At 40.6% G+C, this 19,253-nt stretch overlaps 2 protein-coding genes and 1 pseudogene across 3 annotated transcripts; 1 reads left to right on the forward strand and 2 right to left on the reverse strand.

The window, feature by feature from the left end:
• On the forward strand, positions 1-6,274 carry LOC125208256 (uncharacterized). Its single transcript, XM_048107838.2, has 8 exons — positions 1-589; positions 1,138-1,497; positions 1,583-1,842; positions 2,461-2,602; positions 2,735-3,106; positions 3,203-3,334; positions 3,542-3,670; positions 3,786-6,274. The coding sequence occupies exons 1-8, from the start codon at positions 401-403 to the stop codon at positions 6,006-6,008; spliced, it is 3,807 nt and encodes a 1,268-aa protein (XP_047963795.2). The 5' UTR covers positions 1-400; the 3' UTR covers positions 6,009-6,274.
• A 135-nt stretch (positions 6,275-6,409) lies between these two features.
• LOC125206303 (uncharacterized) lies at positions 6,410-8,060 on the reverse strand. 2 transcript variants are annotated; one of them, XM_089060324.1, is made up of 3 exons: positions 7,905-8,060; positions 7,066-7,732; positions 6,410-6,833 (listed from the first exon to the last, which is right to left on the reverse strand). In XM_089060324.1, exons 2-3 carry the CDS (start codon positions 7,652-7,654, stop codon positions 6,640-6,642), a joined length of 783 nt encoding a protein of 260 aa, XP_088916450.1. In that variant the 5' UTR covers positions 7,655-7,732; positions 7,905-8,060; the 3' UTR covers positions 6,410-6,639. The 2 variants fall into 2 exon arrangements, with proteins under 2 accessions (XP_088916450.1, XP_088916449.1); XM_089060323.1 differs by having other exon boundaries at positions 7,805-8,046.
• Positions 8,061-8,430: 370 nt separating this feature from the next.
• LOC148923298 (uncharacterized) lies at positions 8,431-9,066 on the reverse strand (annotated as a pseudogene).
• Positions 9,067-19,253: the final 10,187 nt, after the last annotated feature.

Here is a 19,253-nt window from a genome sequence, read left to right on the forward strand (position 1 = left end):
CTCGATATATACATACACACACACATATATATGTATTGTATTGTATGTATCACAGTGCCAAATCTCATCACCGAAACCCCTCACACCCCACGGCCCACGCACTCTCTCTAAATTCTCGATCTCTCCTAAAATAACAATCCTCCGCGGATTCTCAATCTCATTTCATCCAGTAATGAATCACAGATACACGATTTTCGTTTTTGTCGAGTTTGTTTAGATTTATTGTTTCGATCATCTGTTTTATTGATCTGGAATTCATTTATTCCGGATCTAAGAATTGCGTGTTTCTGAGTTTTGTTACGCGAAATCGATTGTGTGCATGCATCGGAGATTGGACGGGAGCTTTATGTCTCTGGAGATGTGGATTGATTACCGGAGAAATTGATAAACTTAGTGAAAAATGACAGGGATAGCGCCGAGAATCAATAACAATACTATCTCTGATAATAGCGAAACTAATACTTGTGACAGGAATCCATCTACGGGGAATGTGACGGCGCCGTTCCATTCATTGAATGGTTCGTCTAATTCAAGTAATGGATTCTGGTCCCAGCACCGTGGTGATTTGAGCTACAATCAGCTGCAGAAGGTATATATATGTGTGTCTGTGATGAACCTTTAATTTGATTAAGATTGTTTTATGCCAGAAATGAAGAATTGCTACTTACTGTACATGTTTTATTGGATGCTTACCGTCTACTTTGGATTTTCCGTGGCTAACTATTTTAGACTCGAATAAGATTGCACCTCTAAGTACTTTGGGTATGTGATGTTCCATTTATAACCATAACACTGTTATTTTACTAATATGGTGGGTTGGAAAACATAATTTGTGTGAATAGCATTTGTCTACCCGAAAAATTAAAGCAGCACCAGCACATATTTACTTTAGTACTGAGCATATAAGGAATGTGTTATCTTCATACCATTGCACTACATAGTTTCGCTGATAGGGCCGTTCATCAATGAAAGTACAGTGCATTCTTTAATAGTGAACCAAGGATTGTATTACCATTTCTCGTTGTCAGTGTTCTGATTTCTCGTGGTGCACAATCGATATAATGATCGAGGTGATGGCAAGTTTTAATTTAGGTTGCAAGCTACACCAACTGTAATTTTTCATGGTTTGTGTTGCAGTTTTGGTTGGAGCTGGCACCACAAGCTCGGCGGAATCTTCTTAGGATTGATAAGCAGACACTCTTGGAGTATGCTCGTAAGAATATGTACTGTTCCAGGTGCAATGGTTTGTTGCTTGAAGGTTTTCTGCAGATTGTTATGTATGGGAAGTCTCTACAGCAGGATGCAGCAGGGGCCCCTCACAATGTTAGAGCCACAGATAATCAAATTAATGGAGATTTGTGTATGGACAATGGGTGCCATGATGACACTCAAGATCCATCTGTCCATCCATGGGGTGGATTGACTGCTGCCAGGGATGGGACACTCACACTTTTGGACTGCTACATATATTCAAAGTCTTTAAAGGGGCTTCAAAATGTAAATATCAGTTTGATGCTACTAATTCTATGATTATGATTTTCTTATATGGGCACATTTAGTTTACCTGCTTTATTTAAATAAGGTGTTTGACAGCGCACAAGCAAGAGAAAGGGAACGTGAATTGCTCTATCCTGATGCATGTGGAGGGGGTGGACGGGGATGGATAAGCCAAGGAATTGCAGGATATGGTAGAGGGCATGGAACAAGAGAAACATGCGCTCTTCATACTGCCAGATTGTCTGTGGAGACTTTGGTGGACTTCTGGTCTGCGCTCGGAGAGGAGACTCGGCTATCTCTTTTGAGGATGAAAGAAGAGGATTTTATTGAAAGGCTCATGTATAGGTATACCATCTTGTTTTCCACTGATACCACTTGATTATCTTGAATCCCTCCACCTAAAGTATAGATCAATGAGGCACAATAGGTCCGAAAAAGTATAAATATATGGATGATGTTGCCTATGTCAGACTTAAGAGATTCTTATAAAAAATTGAAATTTCTGTTGGCATGTGTTATGGTGTGTGTGCTATCATTACTTGTATTGTATTAAAAGTCTCCTGATTAGAGTACTTGGGTACATTTTTCTAGAATGTATTTCTTAGCCAACTAAACCCATTGACTAGTCAGGGATGTATGATTACTCAGAGGCTCATTTGTTGGAATTAGGTGCTTGTAATAGTCTAAAGAAAGAATATAGCCTAGTTGTTAGAAGGGTGCAATGTTGTTTGGCTTCAGTAGCAGTGCTATACAAATATAATATTCATAACAATATAGCCAATCTTAGAATGATTTCCTAAAGTACAAATTTTGTAGCTAGTTGTAATACTCCATATTAAGAATAAATTCCATATACTCAGCTTAGGATAAATGTCATGCTTACCCTGGGACTAGGCTGGACTTCTAATGTTCAACCCTTATCAATTCTGAATGGCCTAACATATATGAATCTCTCCTTTGCAGGTTTGACAGCAAAAGATTTTGCAGAGATTGCAGAAGAAATGTCATACGTGAGTTTAAAGAACTGAAGGAACTGAAGCGCACGCGAAGGGAGACAAGATGCACAAGTTGGTTTTGTGTGGCAGACACAGCCTTCCAATATGAGGTCTGTAATTTTGGCGGTTGCTATTGGATTTCCCTCACTTTAGAAATAGGATCTTCAGCATAGTATTATTGCAATAAATCATGCTGATATTTCTGGGTTGTTGATTCAGTTTTTTTTCGTCTCAACTATCAGGTTTCTCGTGATACAGTACATGCTGATTGGCATCAGACATTTTCTGATGCTTCTGGTACATATCATCACTTTGAATGGGCTATTGGAACAGCAGAAGGGAAATCAGATATATTGGAGTTTGCAAATGTTGGTTTGAAGTGGAAGGTGCAAGCGCATGGTCTAGATCTAAGTGGCTTAAATGCCTGCTATATAACTCTACGGGCTTGGAAAATGGATGGGCGTTGCATTGAACTCTATGTGAAAGCTCATGCTTTGCGAGGTCAACAATGTGTACATTGCAGGCTCGTAGTTGGTGACGGATTTGTAACTATTACTAGAGGGGAAGGTATCACAAGGTTCTTTGAACATGCAGAGGAGGCTGAGGAAGAAGAGGTAGTCAACTAGCCGTTTATGTTCTGACTTCCATAATAATCCTTCCCCACATATTTCTTCTTCTGATCTTCTCATGCCATTTCCATCTGCTCTCAGGATGATGATTTTGTGGACAAGGATGGGAATGAACTTGATGGTGAATGCTCTCGTCCCCAGAAACATGCTAAGAGCCCTGAGCTTGCTCGGGAATTTCTTCTAGATGCTGCAACTGTCATTTTTAAGGAACAGGCATGTTGCTTTCACTTTCCCCACTTTACGTTTACATCTACTTGAAATTACCTAATTTGTTTCAATAAATAGGTTTGATTAATGTACCAAAGAAGTACTCGTAAAAGGATTTTATTTTCTTCAATGAAGCAATGTGTTTGTCTATGTATGCTTAGATTTGTTCATATTTGGTTGTTAAATATTAATGCAGCAGTGCTATTTGCACAGGTTGAGAAAGCTTTCAGAGAAGGAACAGCACGACAAAATGCACATAGCATCTTTGTGTATCTTGCTCTTAAGTTGGTAGAAGAACGTGTACATGTTGCTTGCAAGGAAATAATTACATTAGAAAAACAGGTGCTTAACATATGATATTGTTAGTTCTGGCTCAGTTGTTAGCCTCCTCATGTTCTTGCTCAAAATTGATTGACCTGATTGACCTGTGATTTCCACCATAATTGTGATTCTATAGATGAAACTTCTTGAAGAAGAAGAAAAGGAAAAGCGTGAAGAGGAAGAACGCAAAAGCGCGAAGGAGTACAGGAGGGCAAAAGAAAGGGAAAAGAAGCTTCGAAGGAAGGAAAGATTGAGAGAGAAAGAAAATCGTGAAAAGAAATGTACTGAATCACATTTGAATTCTGTGGTTGATGATGTTACAAAGGATGAGCCTACGATGCCCATTGATGAGGGGGTAACTATTGCTAGCAGTAGAGACTCTAAAGAGTCTCTCAGCGAAAGATGCGAAGATAATACTTCCAGTCTGTTGTCTCCTGATATTCAAGATTACCAACTTTCGACAGAGTACACTTATTCAAATAAGGATAATTCTACCGAAGATACACTGGATGAGGATTTTGGCAACACAAGAGATTGGAACTCCTCATATCCATACGAGCACTTCAAGTATTCTCGCAGGAAGCTGAAGTTCTGCAAAGATTCAGAGAGGGATTCAAACTCAATATTGTCTGACAGGAGAAAGGATGCAACATTATTAGAGAATGGGGTTGTCACTAGCAAATATGAATCCAGCTATCATGCAGATGGTTTTGAACTGACAAGGAACTTTCACGGCTTTAATAAGCAATTGAGAACCAATGGTGCAACGTCTAATGTTAGAAATGGAAGCAAGTTCAGTGAAAAGTTACAGTGGAGCAATAGCAGAACATGTGATAAATGTGCACCCCATTCTTGCTGCTGTGAGCACCATCATGAGTCTAGATCAAGGCCAGAGTCGCATATTGTAAGGGTAGTGAAGGATCCTAAATATGTTAATAAGTCCGAGAGTCCAGCTGATGTCTTGAAACCATATTATCGTAGCAAAAGGTATACTCCAGCGCAGTGTGCACGTGAGATTACTGGGCGACCTAAGGGCAAGATTGCTGGAAACCCTCTTACTACAAAGAAAGTTTGGGAACCATTAGAATCACAGAAGAAGTGTGTCCGAAGCAACTCAGATTCTGATGTTACGTTGAAATGCACCTCCAATGTCGAAGTCTCTGAATCCGAACAGCTCCTCGAATGTTGTTCCTCTTGTTCTGATGAAGTGGCTGATAATTCAGTTCAAACAGATCACAAGGATAATGATCCAACAGATTTATCAAGGTCTAGAGCTAAGAGCTGTGTAGAGATGAACAATGATTTCCAGACATATGAAAATTCCCATCACTACTCAAAGGAAGGTGTAGCAGAAGATGGTAAGTTATGCTCTACAAAAAGATCTACACTTGGAACAATAGGTTCATCCGTGAGCGCCTTGTCCAACTCTGGTAACTGCTCATCCTGCCTTAGTGAGGGTGACAGCAACACATATTCAAATCATCAAAACCTAGAATCAACATCCACATCTGATTCAGAAGAGTCTAGTCAGAATTCAGAGGGAAGAGAAACATCCCACCACATTGGGGACGGGATAACTGCATCTCTTAGTGTTGTGGAAGACCAATGTAAATTAACTGAACTGGATGCTACAAGTGAGGGGCCGGATTCTGCAGGAACTGAACCGAGCAGTTTTCTTAAAAAATCTGCTCCATGTTTCGAGAGTGGGAGAGAAAATCTCACTACAAGCGCTCAACCTCAGAGTGTGCTCCCTCAGATGCATAATAAAAGCATAAACTACCCCGTTTTTCAGGCTCCAATAGCTAGTTACTACCATCAGACTCCAGTTTGGCCAGTTGGTCATACAAATGGGTTGATATCCTATCCTCCCATCAACCACTATGTATTTGCCAATGGTTTTGGATATGGTTTGAATGGGAATGCACGGTTGATGCAGTATGGGACCTTGCAGCCTCTGCCACCCTCATTACATAATTGTGCTCATTATCCTATTTTTCAGCAGGTTATTGGCGTTGATGCAAAGGATCCTGCTAAGGTTACTCAGTTAACTGCACTAAATGAAGTACAGCATACCACTCAGAAGATGGATCCAACTAATCAACATCCTGCAGTAGTTGATCCCAAACAGAGGGGGAAGCTTGTTAAAATGGCAATGGGAAATGATGGCTTCTCTCTTTTCCATTTTGGTGGCCCTGTAGCTCTGTCAACAGGATTTCAAACTGATCAAGCTACTGTGGAAGAAGGAATCATGGGAAGCACTCACCTTTACGATGGCGATATTTCGTGCAGTAAGAAGGATTCCGTTGAGGAATATAACTTGTTTGCTGCAAACAATGGTATAAAGGTTTCGATCTTCTGAGATAATTGCATAGCAAGGCCATTTAAGTTTTTTTATTCCCTATTCCTATTCTGAATCCTGGAAAGCAGCTTTAAGGAGTTGAAAACTCTACATTTCTTTCTTGTAGCTGAGTGATGAGTGATACAAGCTTGAAAACTGTTTAATTTCTTGCTCTTGGTCCGAGAAATTTTTGCCTTGTGCTTTCAGTGTTGCTGGATTTTTCTGTTTGTTATTCTCCGGTATCCAGATTTCATTATGACTCTATAAGATCAACTTCATTTTCTTTATTTTAGCGTCACTCATGGTTGTGTTTTCCGTTGCATGATACTTACTTTATTTTGGGGTGTCAAGTGAGATGCCCTCTGATTTCTACACCTGTGTTAACGATTTCAAAAGTGAAAGGAAAATTAATGGCCTTCAACTGTGAAGAAAATGAAACTTTTCCACCTTACACTGTATAAACAATAGAGTTCTATCCAATTCCATAAATTTGAGAGAAGCTAATTCCTTTTTCTAGCAATAGTCGCATTAGACTTGCACTGTGGCTGAAAACCCATAAATCTTGCATTGGCACTTTTAAACAAAATCAGTGAGCTGAATTGGATAAAACACCATTTGCGACATTGAAGACAAATGCATTGTCGTCCTACTCCTAATTGAATCTCATAACAGCAAGGTAGATGCCAGGTTCGTCCACGAACTCCAACAATTGAAACGAATGGTTAGCCATAGTCGTCTGTAGAGTCATTTTCTCTGGCAAATTGGAAACCACAACATCTGGATATTGCTGTTTCTGCTCTTCAACAGCTTCCCTTCCAAGGGGATGACTGATCACTACTCTTGCTCCTGAGAATCCAAAAATGAATGTCAGAGTTACGTGAGTCAAGAACCGTCACCACACTGATGCATCATAATACAGACATTAAGGAGTTGATAAGGAATAATCACACAACTAACCTAGCACTAGTACTTCACAAGGAATGCAGTAGTCTTTAACAAAAAGCAAAAAATGAAAGCAAAACAATCAAGGAACAATGTAATAGGCAAATATCCAATCAACAGGTTATTCCCAAATTACCTGGCAAACAGCGCTTAGCGAGAGCTGCAAGAACCTGATCGAGTTCAGAGGACAAAGCAGGGAGGAAATACAGATATACGACATCAAAAGCCGTCCATTTCTCAGGCGCATCTATCAATTCCCCTTGCCAACATTTGACTTTATCATATCTTTCTTTGATGCATGCTAGAACGAAAAGAGAGTCATGGACAACGAATAACTGCTCACAAGGGGAAGAACAAATGATCCTATCTACAAATGCTTCAGAACCAACAGAAACAAGAACCTTTGATGTTTCTTTGATGTTTCCTGCGGAAATGATTCGATCAATTTTCTGCATATGCTCTCCATCAGTATCTGTATCATCAAATTCAAGAAATGACCAATCCTTCTCCAAAAAATCCTCAAACTCAACTTCAGACACAGTTTCTTGATTTGCAGCAATAATGGGAAGCCTACGAGTGCATATCGGATTGGGTGGGAACTTGACCAAATGAGAAGGGCACACATGTATATTAGGAATAAGACTAAAACTAAACAGACAAGGTTGTGACACAAGTGATGGCGGTCTAACTGGGACGAAAGAGGAAATTGAATGTAAGATATTCATAACAAAGTCTCTGTGTGGATAAGCTATTCGCGTCTCAGCCTCTCGGTAGCTATTAAAAATGGAACTCAGCCTTTCTCCCTGCAATTAAAAAACTAGAAATTAGGGCATCTCCAACGATGACGCAAAACCCATCTTTGGGGTAGAATTCACCTCCAACCAAAGAAGCTACTGCATTTCACTTTTTGAAGTTCCTGGAAATTACACTTGGCTCCCTCATCCTTTGTATTTTTGAATGGAAGCAACGACTTACCTGATTATGGAGAGTTGTAGATGGTTGAAGAACTAGTGAAGAAAATTTTGAGATGCAGAGATAGAGATGGGGAAGAAGATAGCGGGCGCTGGCTGAGAGAGAAAATTAGGTTGAAACTAGTAGATTGTTTTTGGATTTGAGATGGACTAATTAATTATCATATGTATAATGTAATGATGCGGAGTATTTATTTGTTTTAGGAGATCTATCAATATTTAGTTCAAAAAGTAAATTGATATTTATTTTATTTCTTATAAATTATTAGTATTAATCTTTTATTTTGTATGATTGTGAAATTATATTTAATATAAATTATTAGTATATTAATTTTATTCAGTATGAATTGTAATATTATATTTAATATTATAATACAATAAATTAAATAATAGTACAATATTTAGTAATAAAAGTACTCCTATTACATAACATAATACAATTGGCCCAACAAATGGAAATTACGTTACAATGACATAAAACTAAAATAAAGACAAACAACAAATTACAATGACAAAATGAAAAACATAATCTAATAATTCGGTAAACCCGAACCCGAACCTCCTATATAATCAAAGTACGAAGGATATGTTCCAGTTGCATAGTCATTCGGTTGTTCTTGTTGTTGAGCTCTTTTTTATAAAATGCGTTCTCTCATCTTGAAAATAAGCACGACTATCAGGATCGACTATGGAGCTCAAGTCCATAGCCATGATTTTATTTTCTTCCCTCGTAGTTTTGAGATAGTGACTGTTTTTTTGTTGTTTCAAAAACATAGACATATTATCGTTTGCTTGTTTCATGCCCGCAGTATATTGCTCATTTTATTTTTCTAGAGCAGCAATAATTGATTCCGAGTTATCAGACTGCTTTTTCTTCAGTTTAGCTTTCTTCACCCCGATAGGCCTTGTTGAAGAGGAACCACTAAGGATTTGTTCCTCGCCATCATCACAACTCATAAGAAATGAAGATAAAGTTTGTGAGCCATGCAAAGTATGAGCCTGACTTTCTGAATCAAAATTTTGCATCCCACGTGATGCTTGTTGTCTAGAGCTCCCTACACAATCTTTGAATTTTTCAAAATTTTAATCATTTCCCAAACATGAGAAAATTTCCAACCCTATTTGTAGTTTGGATTTGTCTTGACCATTTGCATGGCTTCATTCATCTACAAATAATTATAATCAATTAATCGCATGTACAAAGAGAAAATGGAACATTAAAATATGATTTAAACACTCATTATGTCTGCATTTGAAGCACCACTTCGATTTCTTGCTTCAGCAGCTCGGATACATCAATGGAATATTTTTGTTGCTTTCTCGATGGCTTGAATACGAGCCTGCATAGATCTTTGCATACGCTCTGGCCAAGTCGGATATCTAGCTTCATTGAGTCCATCTTCCACGCGTTGCCAGAATCGTTGTCCAGATTGTGATGTCCCTGTGCCAGGATCTTGTGAAATTTCCATATAAATTTCACACATAAGTTTATCTTCATTCACTGTATAACTTTCTTTACGAACTGACATTTTGTGAGGAAAAGATAAAGATAACAATTGAGATGAGATAATTGTGGTGTTGTGGTTTCTTATATTTATGGATATGAAGTAATTATTCTACTTTTTGAATGGATGACTAGGATTTAAATCTACTTTTGCAATAAAAGACTACGATTGAAAGCACGCGTATTATGCTTTATTTGTTTCCGGATTTTGAATGGATGGCTAGGATTTAAATCTAATTTTACAATGAGTAGCTACGATTGAAAGCACGCGGATTGTGCTTTTATTGTTTCCGGATTTCGAATGGCTGATGGCTAGGATTTAAATCTACTTTTTTGTGCTTTTTTTGTTTCTAGATTTGAATGGATGGCTAGGATTTAAATCTACTTTTGCAATGAATGTCTATGATTGAAAGCATGCGGATTGTGCTTTTTTGTTTATGGATTTTGAATGGATGGCTATGATTTAAATCTACATTTTCGATGTGTGGCTACGATTGAAAGCACACAGATTGTGCTTTTGTAAAATCATTATAAATTGAAGGCATGTTTTAATCATTTATCATATAAATCAATCACTCCATTTCATCTATCCTTCACAATGAATCCCAATTTTATTTCTAGCTCTTCATCTTCTGATGAAGATGGTGAAAATTCTCATCATGATATACACTTACATACCGACGTTGGTATTTCACCTCAGTCTGTTTTGGGTACTTTGCTGATTTGTTTTAGTCGTCGCATTGTGTTAATGACTTTGCTGTTGTGGTACATAGGTGAAGGGTCTGTTCAGGTACATTCCTCGGGTTTTCGTATGTAATTTGGAGTGTATCCAACTGATCAGGAAGAGATTTCCGACCCAGCTGAGTCGTTGGTACGACAACCGAGACCTGGCTTCAAACAAGTTTCCTCAACCCACTTCTACTGATTAGTATAATGGAGGTAAGGGTCGAATCCCACGAGGATGGACACGTTTTGATAACTGCGGTGACTTTCCTGGGTGTTTTTGGTTAGCTACCACGCTTGGGTTGAGATTTTACCTAGACTAGAAATAAAGGTGGTACTCTACTGACTAGTAGGCATGAAAATAACAGGCATGTGGTGGTGTTCGTGAAAGTAGGGGACAAGGTGTCTCAGAGACATATGGAAAGTAGACAGTTACTAAAAGAGGAAAATTAGACAACAAGGTATATCTGGTGGCTGGGGGCTCTCTGACAGGTCTGGATAGTACAACTGAAAAAGTAGGGAACAAAAGCAAAAGTAACTTAAAGGTAAAAGTGGTCCAACTAAAGTTAATTTTGACGTTTTCTTCTTCACCAAGTATTGACAAAAAATCATATGAACACAAACACCATAACTAACTTCAGATTCATGAATTCAAACTCAAGATCCATCGATTAAAATGTTCAAACTTAAATTAAACGGTGAAACTGCAACTTTACTTCTACTGACTGACATGCAAGGTGGTAATCACGGCGTAGAAAAGAAACTCATGCACGAAAACTTAACTAAACATAGCTACAACTTCGAATCAACAACTCCAGATAAGAAAGCACTCAAAAATTAAAAGCAATAACTAGATCTAACTTTCCTAGGCAGAATGAAGCAAACTCGAACCAAAGCGACATACAAAATAGAAACTTCATAACGTAAATGTTGGAAAATAACAAAGTACTTCAAAGGCAACAACGATGAGTGTTTGCAACAAACCAACGATAAAAACAAGTAAAGATTAAACTAGAAAGCAAGGTAACGATTGTTTTGCCACTCGGGGCGATGATACTACTATACTACTGCGATAACTGGCTGGAACGGCGGACTGATGACTTCTCCGGCAGACTCTTGGACGTCAAGTGACCATGGCTGTGGCGAGGAACGAGAGATTGGATAATGCTGAAAGAACTGATCTTCTAGAGAGAATTCTAACTAAGTGTGGTGGCTGGACTCCAAAGGCGAACTCCTTCTCTCTCTCCAAGTGGCTTCTTTTATAGGGAGGCTTGCCCTTGCTTTTAGGGTAGACTTCCTTCAAGTTTTGACTTTTATGCCCTTGTTAATGATCATCCCAGCCATCCTTCTTCTCCATCTCGAGCCTTTTCTCTAGCATGCATCCTGGTCAGTATTGCACCCTTCTAGCGCCCTTTTCACTTGCGTCACCTGAATCGTCTCCTACTGAATTGGATCCTTTAATCCTGCACACTTGAACAACTGTTTTGCAGATAATACATGCATTTCACGACATACTGACCAGTAACCAAGGCTCAGAATACGACTTATCAAACTGCTCACACTTACCATATGCTTGTCCTCAAGCGTGAAGACAAACAAAAAGAAATAAGTCGAATACGAGCCTGGTTACTCCCCTTGACCGACTCTACCTAACTAGACTCAAGACTCTGACGCAAAAGAAAAGAAAACAAACGACGACACAAACACATAAAACATATAGTTAATTTAAACACATAGAACATGCTATATTTTCAACCACCCTTCCCCTCGAGATCAGGTGCAATCCGGCCTTAGGCAGCTTTGAACTTCCGCCGCCCCCCTTTTCTTCCCCAGTCAGTATATCTGCTTGTCAGGATCACCCAATCCTAGGCCAAACACTGGGTTCACTCAGTCACTCATTCCTCACAGGGGATGTTAGGACTGTTTTCTCTCAATGCTAAACCACAGATGTTTCGGACTCAGATCTCACATGCAGTTCCTGAAGGTCTTTAAGGCTTGTAATGGGGTTATTGGTTTGTAGTGTTTGGGGTAGTTGTCCCTAAGGCTCTAAGGTTCAAAAACTAACTACTTATTTGATGGGGGAGAACTGTGTGCATTCGGGCTTCTGGCTAGGGCTTCTTCTTCGGCTGGACAATTTCTGACATTGACTTCCAACTGGTCAGTAGCTTCTTTGTGGCTTCGCCACCCTTATTCCTTCTTCCTCTTTTTGTGGTCAAGTATCTGCGACCATTTTCTTCAATTTTCTCTTCTGTGGCTTTGCCACCCTTATTCCTTCTTCTATTTTTTTGGATTTGGAAAATTTCAGATCGATTTTCTCCTTCTTTCTTTGCTTTTCTTTTCTTTAGCTGGTTCCTTTTGTATGTCCTCCTGGGCAGTTGCTTTCTTGCCTTATGCCTTGCACGCACACAGTTCCAGTGGCTGATGGGTCATTTCGGGGTATAAGTCAGGCTAGAAAATGGGGTTCTAAGGGTTGTTTTTTTTATTTTTTATTTTTTACTTGGGGGGTTCCCTACTGCCTTCAGGGTTTGCTACACGCGGTCACCTTGCCCTAGACATCATGTGGTAGCCTCTCTTCTTTTTTTCAGTATTTAGTGGAAAGTAGTTCCACTTTGGGGTTTCTAACTCACCTTTTAAGAGGGCTTTCGTGTCTGACCTAAGGGATGAGTTTTTCCTTCATACTTGCATCATCTATACTGGCTAGGGGTTACTGGAGGGGGTGGTTTCTGTTTTCCGGCATGCCTTATCTCCCTCAATTTCCCTCACCGTCAGTTCGAGGCAGTTGAGTTTTAAGCCCATTCATGAAACATAACACATAATTCCTAGACCTAAACAAACCTTAAAAAAAACTAACATGCACTGACTCAAATAACACATATATACATGTCATACTGGCCATTTGCTCCCCCCTCTCACTTCACAAGTGTCTGCCCCAGATACGGGCTGTGAAGTGAAAATTGGGAATGGCTAGTATGACAGACACACACTTATAACAAACACATATTATATCTAAAAACTTCTCACACTTAGACTACGCAATAGGCTAAGTGGGAGAGTTTCAGATATATACCTAGATTTATAAACAAAGCAGTATAATTTACAAACATGTTATATAAATATATAAACTCCTCACACTTAGACTACACAGTAGGCTAAGTGTGAGTTAACATGCTTATGACAAAACACAAAGAAAAACATACTAAAATACATGCACCAAAGGAGCAAACCCTTTACTTCTCACACTTAGACTATTGCATAGGCTAAGTGTTATGAATGGGGTTTACTCACAATTCAACACATAATTTTACCTATTAACAAAGTTAAAAAAAAAAAAACAGAACTAAAAGAAAACTTAAAAATTAAAAAAAAACTAACTGGTCAGTTTGGGGTGGTTCGATCAGATGTTCCTCCTGCTCCTTCTTGGTGCAGGGTTCTGTGCAGGTGGGTCTGTTGGTTCTTCTTCAGTAGGTCCGGGTTGGTTGTCATCATCTTCATGTTGTCCATCGCCTTCTTCTTCCTCAGGTCCGGTGGGTTCTTCTTCCTGTCCTCCACGTCCGCTTGTTCCAGCTCCACTGCTTGCTTTTCCTCTTGCCAATTCCTTTAGGATGCTCTCCATTAGGGTTGTCAGCTTCGCCATCTCTGCCCGTGATTGTCTATTCTCCTCAGCCAGCTCAGTCACTGCCCGCTCCAGATTTTCTTGCCTCAGCCTCTGCGCTTGGTCGATCTGGACAGCTTGCATCTCATGGCCTTGTTGTGCTCTTCCTCCAGGGGCTTCTCCCATTTGGTAGAACTGGGGTACTCCTTCTCTATAGTATACCAAGTTGGTGTGGACGAAGAAGGGTATATCAAATAGGCCAGGAGCGTCGACCATGTACATTGGAGACAGGTCTTCTGCCTCTGTTATGATGATGTTGTTCCGCACGAAGGCTCCTAGTATGTGGCAGAGCGACAAGTTTCTGGCTGGGTAGGTGGCTATCAGGTGGCATTGGTAGGCTATCCAAAATCCCAGGTGCAGTTTCCTTCCATGCTTAGCGCACCATACCAAGTACAATTCGGTCATGGACGTTCTTGCAGCGGAGTTGCTCTGCCCCAATAGGTTATAGCCTAAGTAGAGCTGCACCAATCGCAGCATGAAATTGTTGAAGTGGGTGGATCTGGATTTAGTGGAGGCGAACTGGCCAGCATCGGGGTGGGTTAGCTCCTCCCAGGCTTCCTGGGGCTCAAATTCTATATGTCGCCTCGGTACCCCCCTCTTACGGCTTCTCCAGTCCGGTCCTATAGCCTCCTCTAGGCTACTGAAGAGTTGATTTTCTGCTTGCTGTATCCTATCAATTTCTAATTACACACTTCCTAGATCCAGTAAATCAACTAGATCACAAGGTCTAGAGACTCACAAGACTGGAAGTCTGGTCGTTGGTACGCAAGCAAACCTTCAAAACCCTCAACCACAGATACTAAACTAGCACAGGGAAGTAGGGATCGATCCCACAAGGATGGACTCGTATAGTACATGCATAGAGATTTGGAAGCTATTTTTGGGTTGGCTGCTGCCACGCATATTTTTGGGTTGAGGAATTTAACTAAGTGAATTTGGAAATAAAGTATGCTATGCTAACTGCTAGATCTAGGCAAAAAATGAATTATGTATAAGAACTAAATCAAATCAACTACTAGATCTGGGACTTCTACGAACATCTCTAGACCAAGGAGATTAAAACAAGTGGGGACCAAACTCTGAAAAAGGTAAGTACGGACAGAATCGAATCTGCAGCCTAACTAACTAAAGCATCAACTGAAAATGACTTCATCTTCTTCAACGAACACAAATAAATGCAGAGATCGAGAAAAACAAACTCAGATGTAGATTGGAAACATAATTTTAACGGTAAACGAAACAACGACGGAAATCACACTACTAGACGAAGCAAACCAAGCAGAACAAAATCCCCATAATCTCATGCACAAATTTCACCTCCCCTGTTCAGATCCACACTTCGGATGCTAAATCCACTCCGGATCCAAGCATCCGAACAAAAATCCAACCGAACACAACTTCAATACCACGATTCTCGAATCTCCTAAAATATTCAGCAACAAATTCAAGAGAACATCTCAAATAAACAAACCAAAATAGCAAGCGTCATAATAATCAACACGAAATCCAACTTCATCAAGGCAAATCAAACGTAAACAGAACGGATAAACTGATTCAGCAACAAAACAACAAGCTCGACTTCCAAACGTGAAGTTCGAGACGGAACAGAGTAGTAAACAGAAATTAAGAGAACAATTGTTTCTTCGCCCTCAAGGGACGGTGGTGCACTGATACGTAATTCACGAAAACGAAAACCTCCCCCAATTCCCCATTTCCCTAGTGTGTGTGAGCTAAGAGCGTGACTGTGTGTGGAGTGTGACCGATCTGCCATTCTTGTTGCGCACTCCTTTATTTATAAGCTTCGAGGTGGGGCCCAGCGAGGTATTGATTGACTTGATTGCCCTCAGCTTTTGGCTTCCTTCCTCTAGCTTTTCCTCGTGATTCCGTTCCTGCTCCTCGCTAGATATCCTCCTCCAGCATCTCCTGGATCTAGCGCTACACACACACCTGGCTTAACAAAACTTGTTAGATCCAGCAGAAATGTGATGTTTTTCACTACATAACCAATGCATGAAATTAGCCTTATCAAACTGCTCACACTTAAACCATACTTGTCCTCAAGTATAAAGACAAGAAGAAAAGAAGAATAAGGCGAATTTCAAGCATGGTTATCCCCTTGACCGACTCTACAGACTCTAGACAAAACTCCTACACCTAGACACAACTGAGGCAAAGCTAGACACTAAAACAAAGAGTACATAATCACATAGGATGAAAACATATAAACACATATGCATGAACTGGTTTCAACTTTTAGGCAACCGTCCCCACAAGATTAAGATCAATCCAACAGGCTGCACTCCTCCAAATAGGCCTTTTTCTCCCCTCTACCTAGCCAACCTGTCAGCTCGTCAAGATAGCCTTTTACTTCCCCAATTGTTAGATTCACTCGATCGCTCATTCCTTACCAGGGATGTTAGGACCGATTCTCTCTTAAGTTATTGCCAAACCACTGAAACCTCGGGTTATGAGAATTCCTCCTTCTATCCTCCGTCACTATCCCCCTTTTTTTCTTTTTTTTTTTTTTTTTTTTTTCTTTCTGGACTTCGTCCAGCTTATACCTCCTTGATTTCCTGGACTTCGTCCAGCTTATACCTCCTTGATTTCCTGGACTTCGTCCAGCTTATACCTCCTTGATTTTTTTCTCTCTTTTTATTTCCTCCTCTGGACTTCGTCCAGCTTATACCTCCAAATTTTTGCGATTATATATTTTCTCCTTTCCCTTTTTTTTATTATTTTTTTCTTTTCTCTTTTCCTTCAGCATTCAGTGGCAGACTTTTGACATGTGTTAGCTCTAAGTGTTATCACAGGCTTATAACTCACCTCTAGAGTAGGGCTTCACAACTAGGCAAGTAAAGGCATTTACTATCGTTCTTGCTTCATTCAGATTGGTTCGGCTTACTAAAGAATCAGGCTTCTAAGTTGGAATACCTCCTATTTTCAATTACTCTCCCTAAGGGAATCTGCCGTATTATATCCACTAGTTCATGCGATACAATCCTAGACCTACAACTCCTCAAAGCATAATAACACTGCATTGATTCCTCTCCCCCTCCCACTTCACTCAAGCTTGTCCTCAAGCCATCGTCGTGAAGGGGGGAAAACAGAGAATTCAATGCAGAATTAAACAACAATTTCACTTCTCACACTTAGACCGAGCAACGGGCTAAGTGGGAGAAGAATAAACCAACAGAAAACATAGAACTTCTCACACTTAGACCAAGCATTGGGCTAAGTGGGAGAAGATAGCATAAAACACAGCAACGCATGGAAATAAAACACAGAAAAAGAAACACAAAAACTAAAATTTACTTGGTCTGGGGAAATTGCTCATTTCTGGGGCTGGCTCCCGCGAGAGCCAGACGGTGGTGGAACACTGGGGCGGTTTGTTTTCACTTTCTTCTTCGCTGGTTGCTCCAGCTCTTCCTTTCCTTCTGCAGCTTGATCGAGTCCTGGTTTCCTCATTAGCATTTTCGTCCTCGGTGGATTTGGAACTTTCTCGGGAATAGTCGGGGTGGTCAACTGCTGGAATGGCTTGATCGAGGGACTGCTGTGGATGATCTTCTGTGCCTCGCCACTTGACCCAGGAGTCGACTTCGACTGGGTCAAGGGAAGCGTCTGATGCAGCCATTTCAACATCCTCGTAGATATCTCTACAGCTTCCGCCACTCTTTCACTTTGCTTGGCACATTTCGTGGCCAAATCTGCTACGTTGCTGCTCAGACCTTTCACTTCCTCCCGACTCCCATTGAGTTCCTTTCGTACCCCACCTAGTTCCTTCATCATCTCCTTCCTCATCAGCTGCATTTCCTTCCTAACGTCTTGCACTTCTTTCCTCATCTCCTGCACCTCCTTCCTAAGCTCTTCCACCTCTTCACTTGGCATGGCCTCCTCAGCTTCCTCTAATTGATTCCCTTGACCGCGACCTAAAAAAAATATGAAGACCCCAGACTCCTGGGTCAAGGTTAAAGTACGAGACATAAACCCCCTTTGAGTTTGGGTCTTCGAAAATATTTTTGGAAATTTTTGAATTTTTATTTTGTTTGGATTTTCTTTGTCTTCTAAAGCAATTAAACTATGTACAATTACCTTTGAATATTCTCGAATCCCCTGGATCAGTGTGTAAAAACATAACATTTCCCTTGACCCAGGAGTTCATCGAGAATATTCCTTTGTCTGGCTAAGTGATAACTGAGAGCGCACGTAGTGGTATTTCCTCCACTACGCATAGCTCAGAATTATCCCTATAGACTTTCAATCGATGGCCATTAACAAGAAAAGGGACCGAGTTAGGAGCACTTCCCTGGATTTCCACTGCTCCGTGTGCGCGGAGGCCAACGATGGTATATGGACCTACCCACTTTGACTTCAACTTCCCTGGCATTAGCTTGAGTCTGGACTGAAATAGAAGTACTTTCTGCCCCACCTGAAGTTCCTTGACCCGGAGGTTCTTGTCGTGCCAGAGCTTCGTTCTTTCCTTGTACCACATTGCTGAATCGAATGCCTCTAGCCGTAGTTCCTCCAGCTCCTGTAATTGCAGCTTCCTTTCTTCTTCACATGCCACAGACTTCATATTCATTTCCTTAATGGCCCAGTATGCCTTGTGCTCCACTTCCACGGGTAAGTGACACATTTTCCCAAACACCAACCTATAAGGTGACATCCCGATTGGTGTCTTGTAAGCAGTTCTATACGCCCACAAAGCATCGTCAAGGCGTTTACTCCAATCCTTCCTTGTGGTGTTAACTGATTTTTCCAAAATACTCTTTATCTCCCTATTAGAGACTTCAGCTTGCCCATTCGATTGGGGGTGATATGGTGTAGACAATCTATGATGCACGCCGTATTTCCTCATGAGCGCTTCTATAGTGCGGTTGCAGAAGTGTGTTCCTTGATCTGAGATAATCGCTCTAGGAACTCCATATCTGCTGAAAATGTTTGACTTCAGAAACTTGGCCACCTCTTTAGACTCACAAGTGGGCGTAGCCTTCGCCTCTATCCATTTGGAAACGTAGTCTACAGCGACCAATATGTAAGCATTTCCGTACGACGACGGAAATGGGCCCATAAAATCCATCCCCCAAACATCGAAAATTTCGCAGATCACTATGGGCACTTGGGGCATCTCATCTCGCCTCGAGATTCCCCCTGTCTGTTGACATCTTTCGCAGCATTGACAGTATTCAAAGGCATCCTTGTTCAATGTAGGCCAGTAGAATCCACTGTCTAAAACTTTCCTTGCGGTTCTCCTTGGTCCGAAATGCCCTCCACACGCCAAGGAGTGACAATGATGGAGTACATCTCTTTGTTCCCATTCAGGAATGCAACGTCGAATTATCTGATCTGCACACATCTTCCAAAGATAAGGATCATCCCAGAAGTAATATTTGGCTTCGCTTTTAAGCTTCATCTTCTGGGCCCGGGAGGCTTCCTCTGAACTTGGCACCTCTCCCGTGACCAAGTAATTTGCCAGG

This window comes from Salvia hispanica, chromosome 6, assembly GCF_029641045.1.
Source record: "Salvia hispanica isolate PSC_SH4W2 chromosome 6, Shi_PSC_v1, whole genome shotgun sequence".
Taxonomy (NCBI): domain Eukaryota; kingdom Viridiplantae; phylum Streptophyta; class Magnoliopsida; order Lamiales; family Lamiaceae; genus Salvia; species Salvia hispanica.

Excerpts from the sequence above, each read along its gene's own strand:
- LOC125208256 (XM_048107838.2), top strand. The coding sequence starts at position 401 with ATGACAGGGATAGCGCCGAGAATCAATAACAATACTATCTCTGATAAT. Across the intron at positions 590-1,137 it reads GCTACAATCAGCTGCAGAAG|TTTTGGTTGGAGCTGGCACC; the intron begins GTATATATATGT and ends TTTGTGTTGCAG. Across the intron at positions 1,843-2,460 it reads ATTGAAAGGCTCATGTATAG|GTTTGACAGCAAAAGATTTT; the intron begins GTATACCATCTT and ends TCTCCTTTGCAG.
- LOC125206303 (XM_089060324.1), bottom strand. The coding sequence starts at position 7,654 with ATGAATATCTTACATTCAATTTCCTCTTTCGTCCCAGTTAGACCGCCA. Across the intron at positions 6,834-7,065 it reads CGCTAAGCGCTGTTTGCCAG|GAGCAAGAGTAGTGATCAGT; the intron begins GTAATTTGGGAA and ends TTGGATTCTCAG.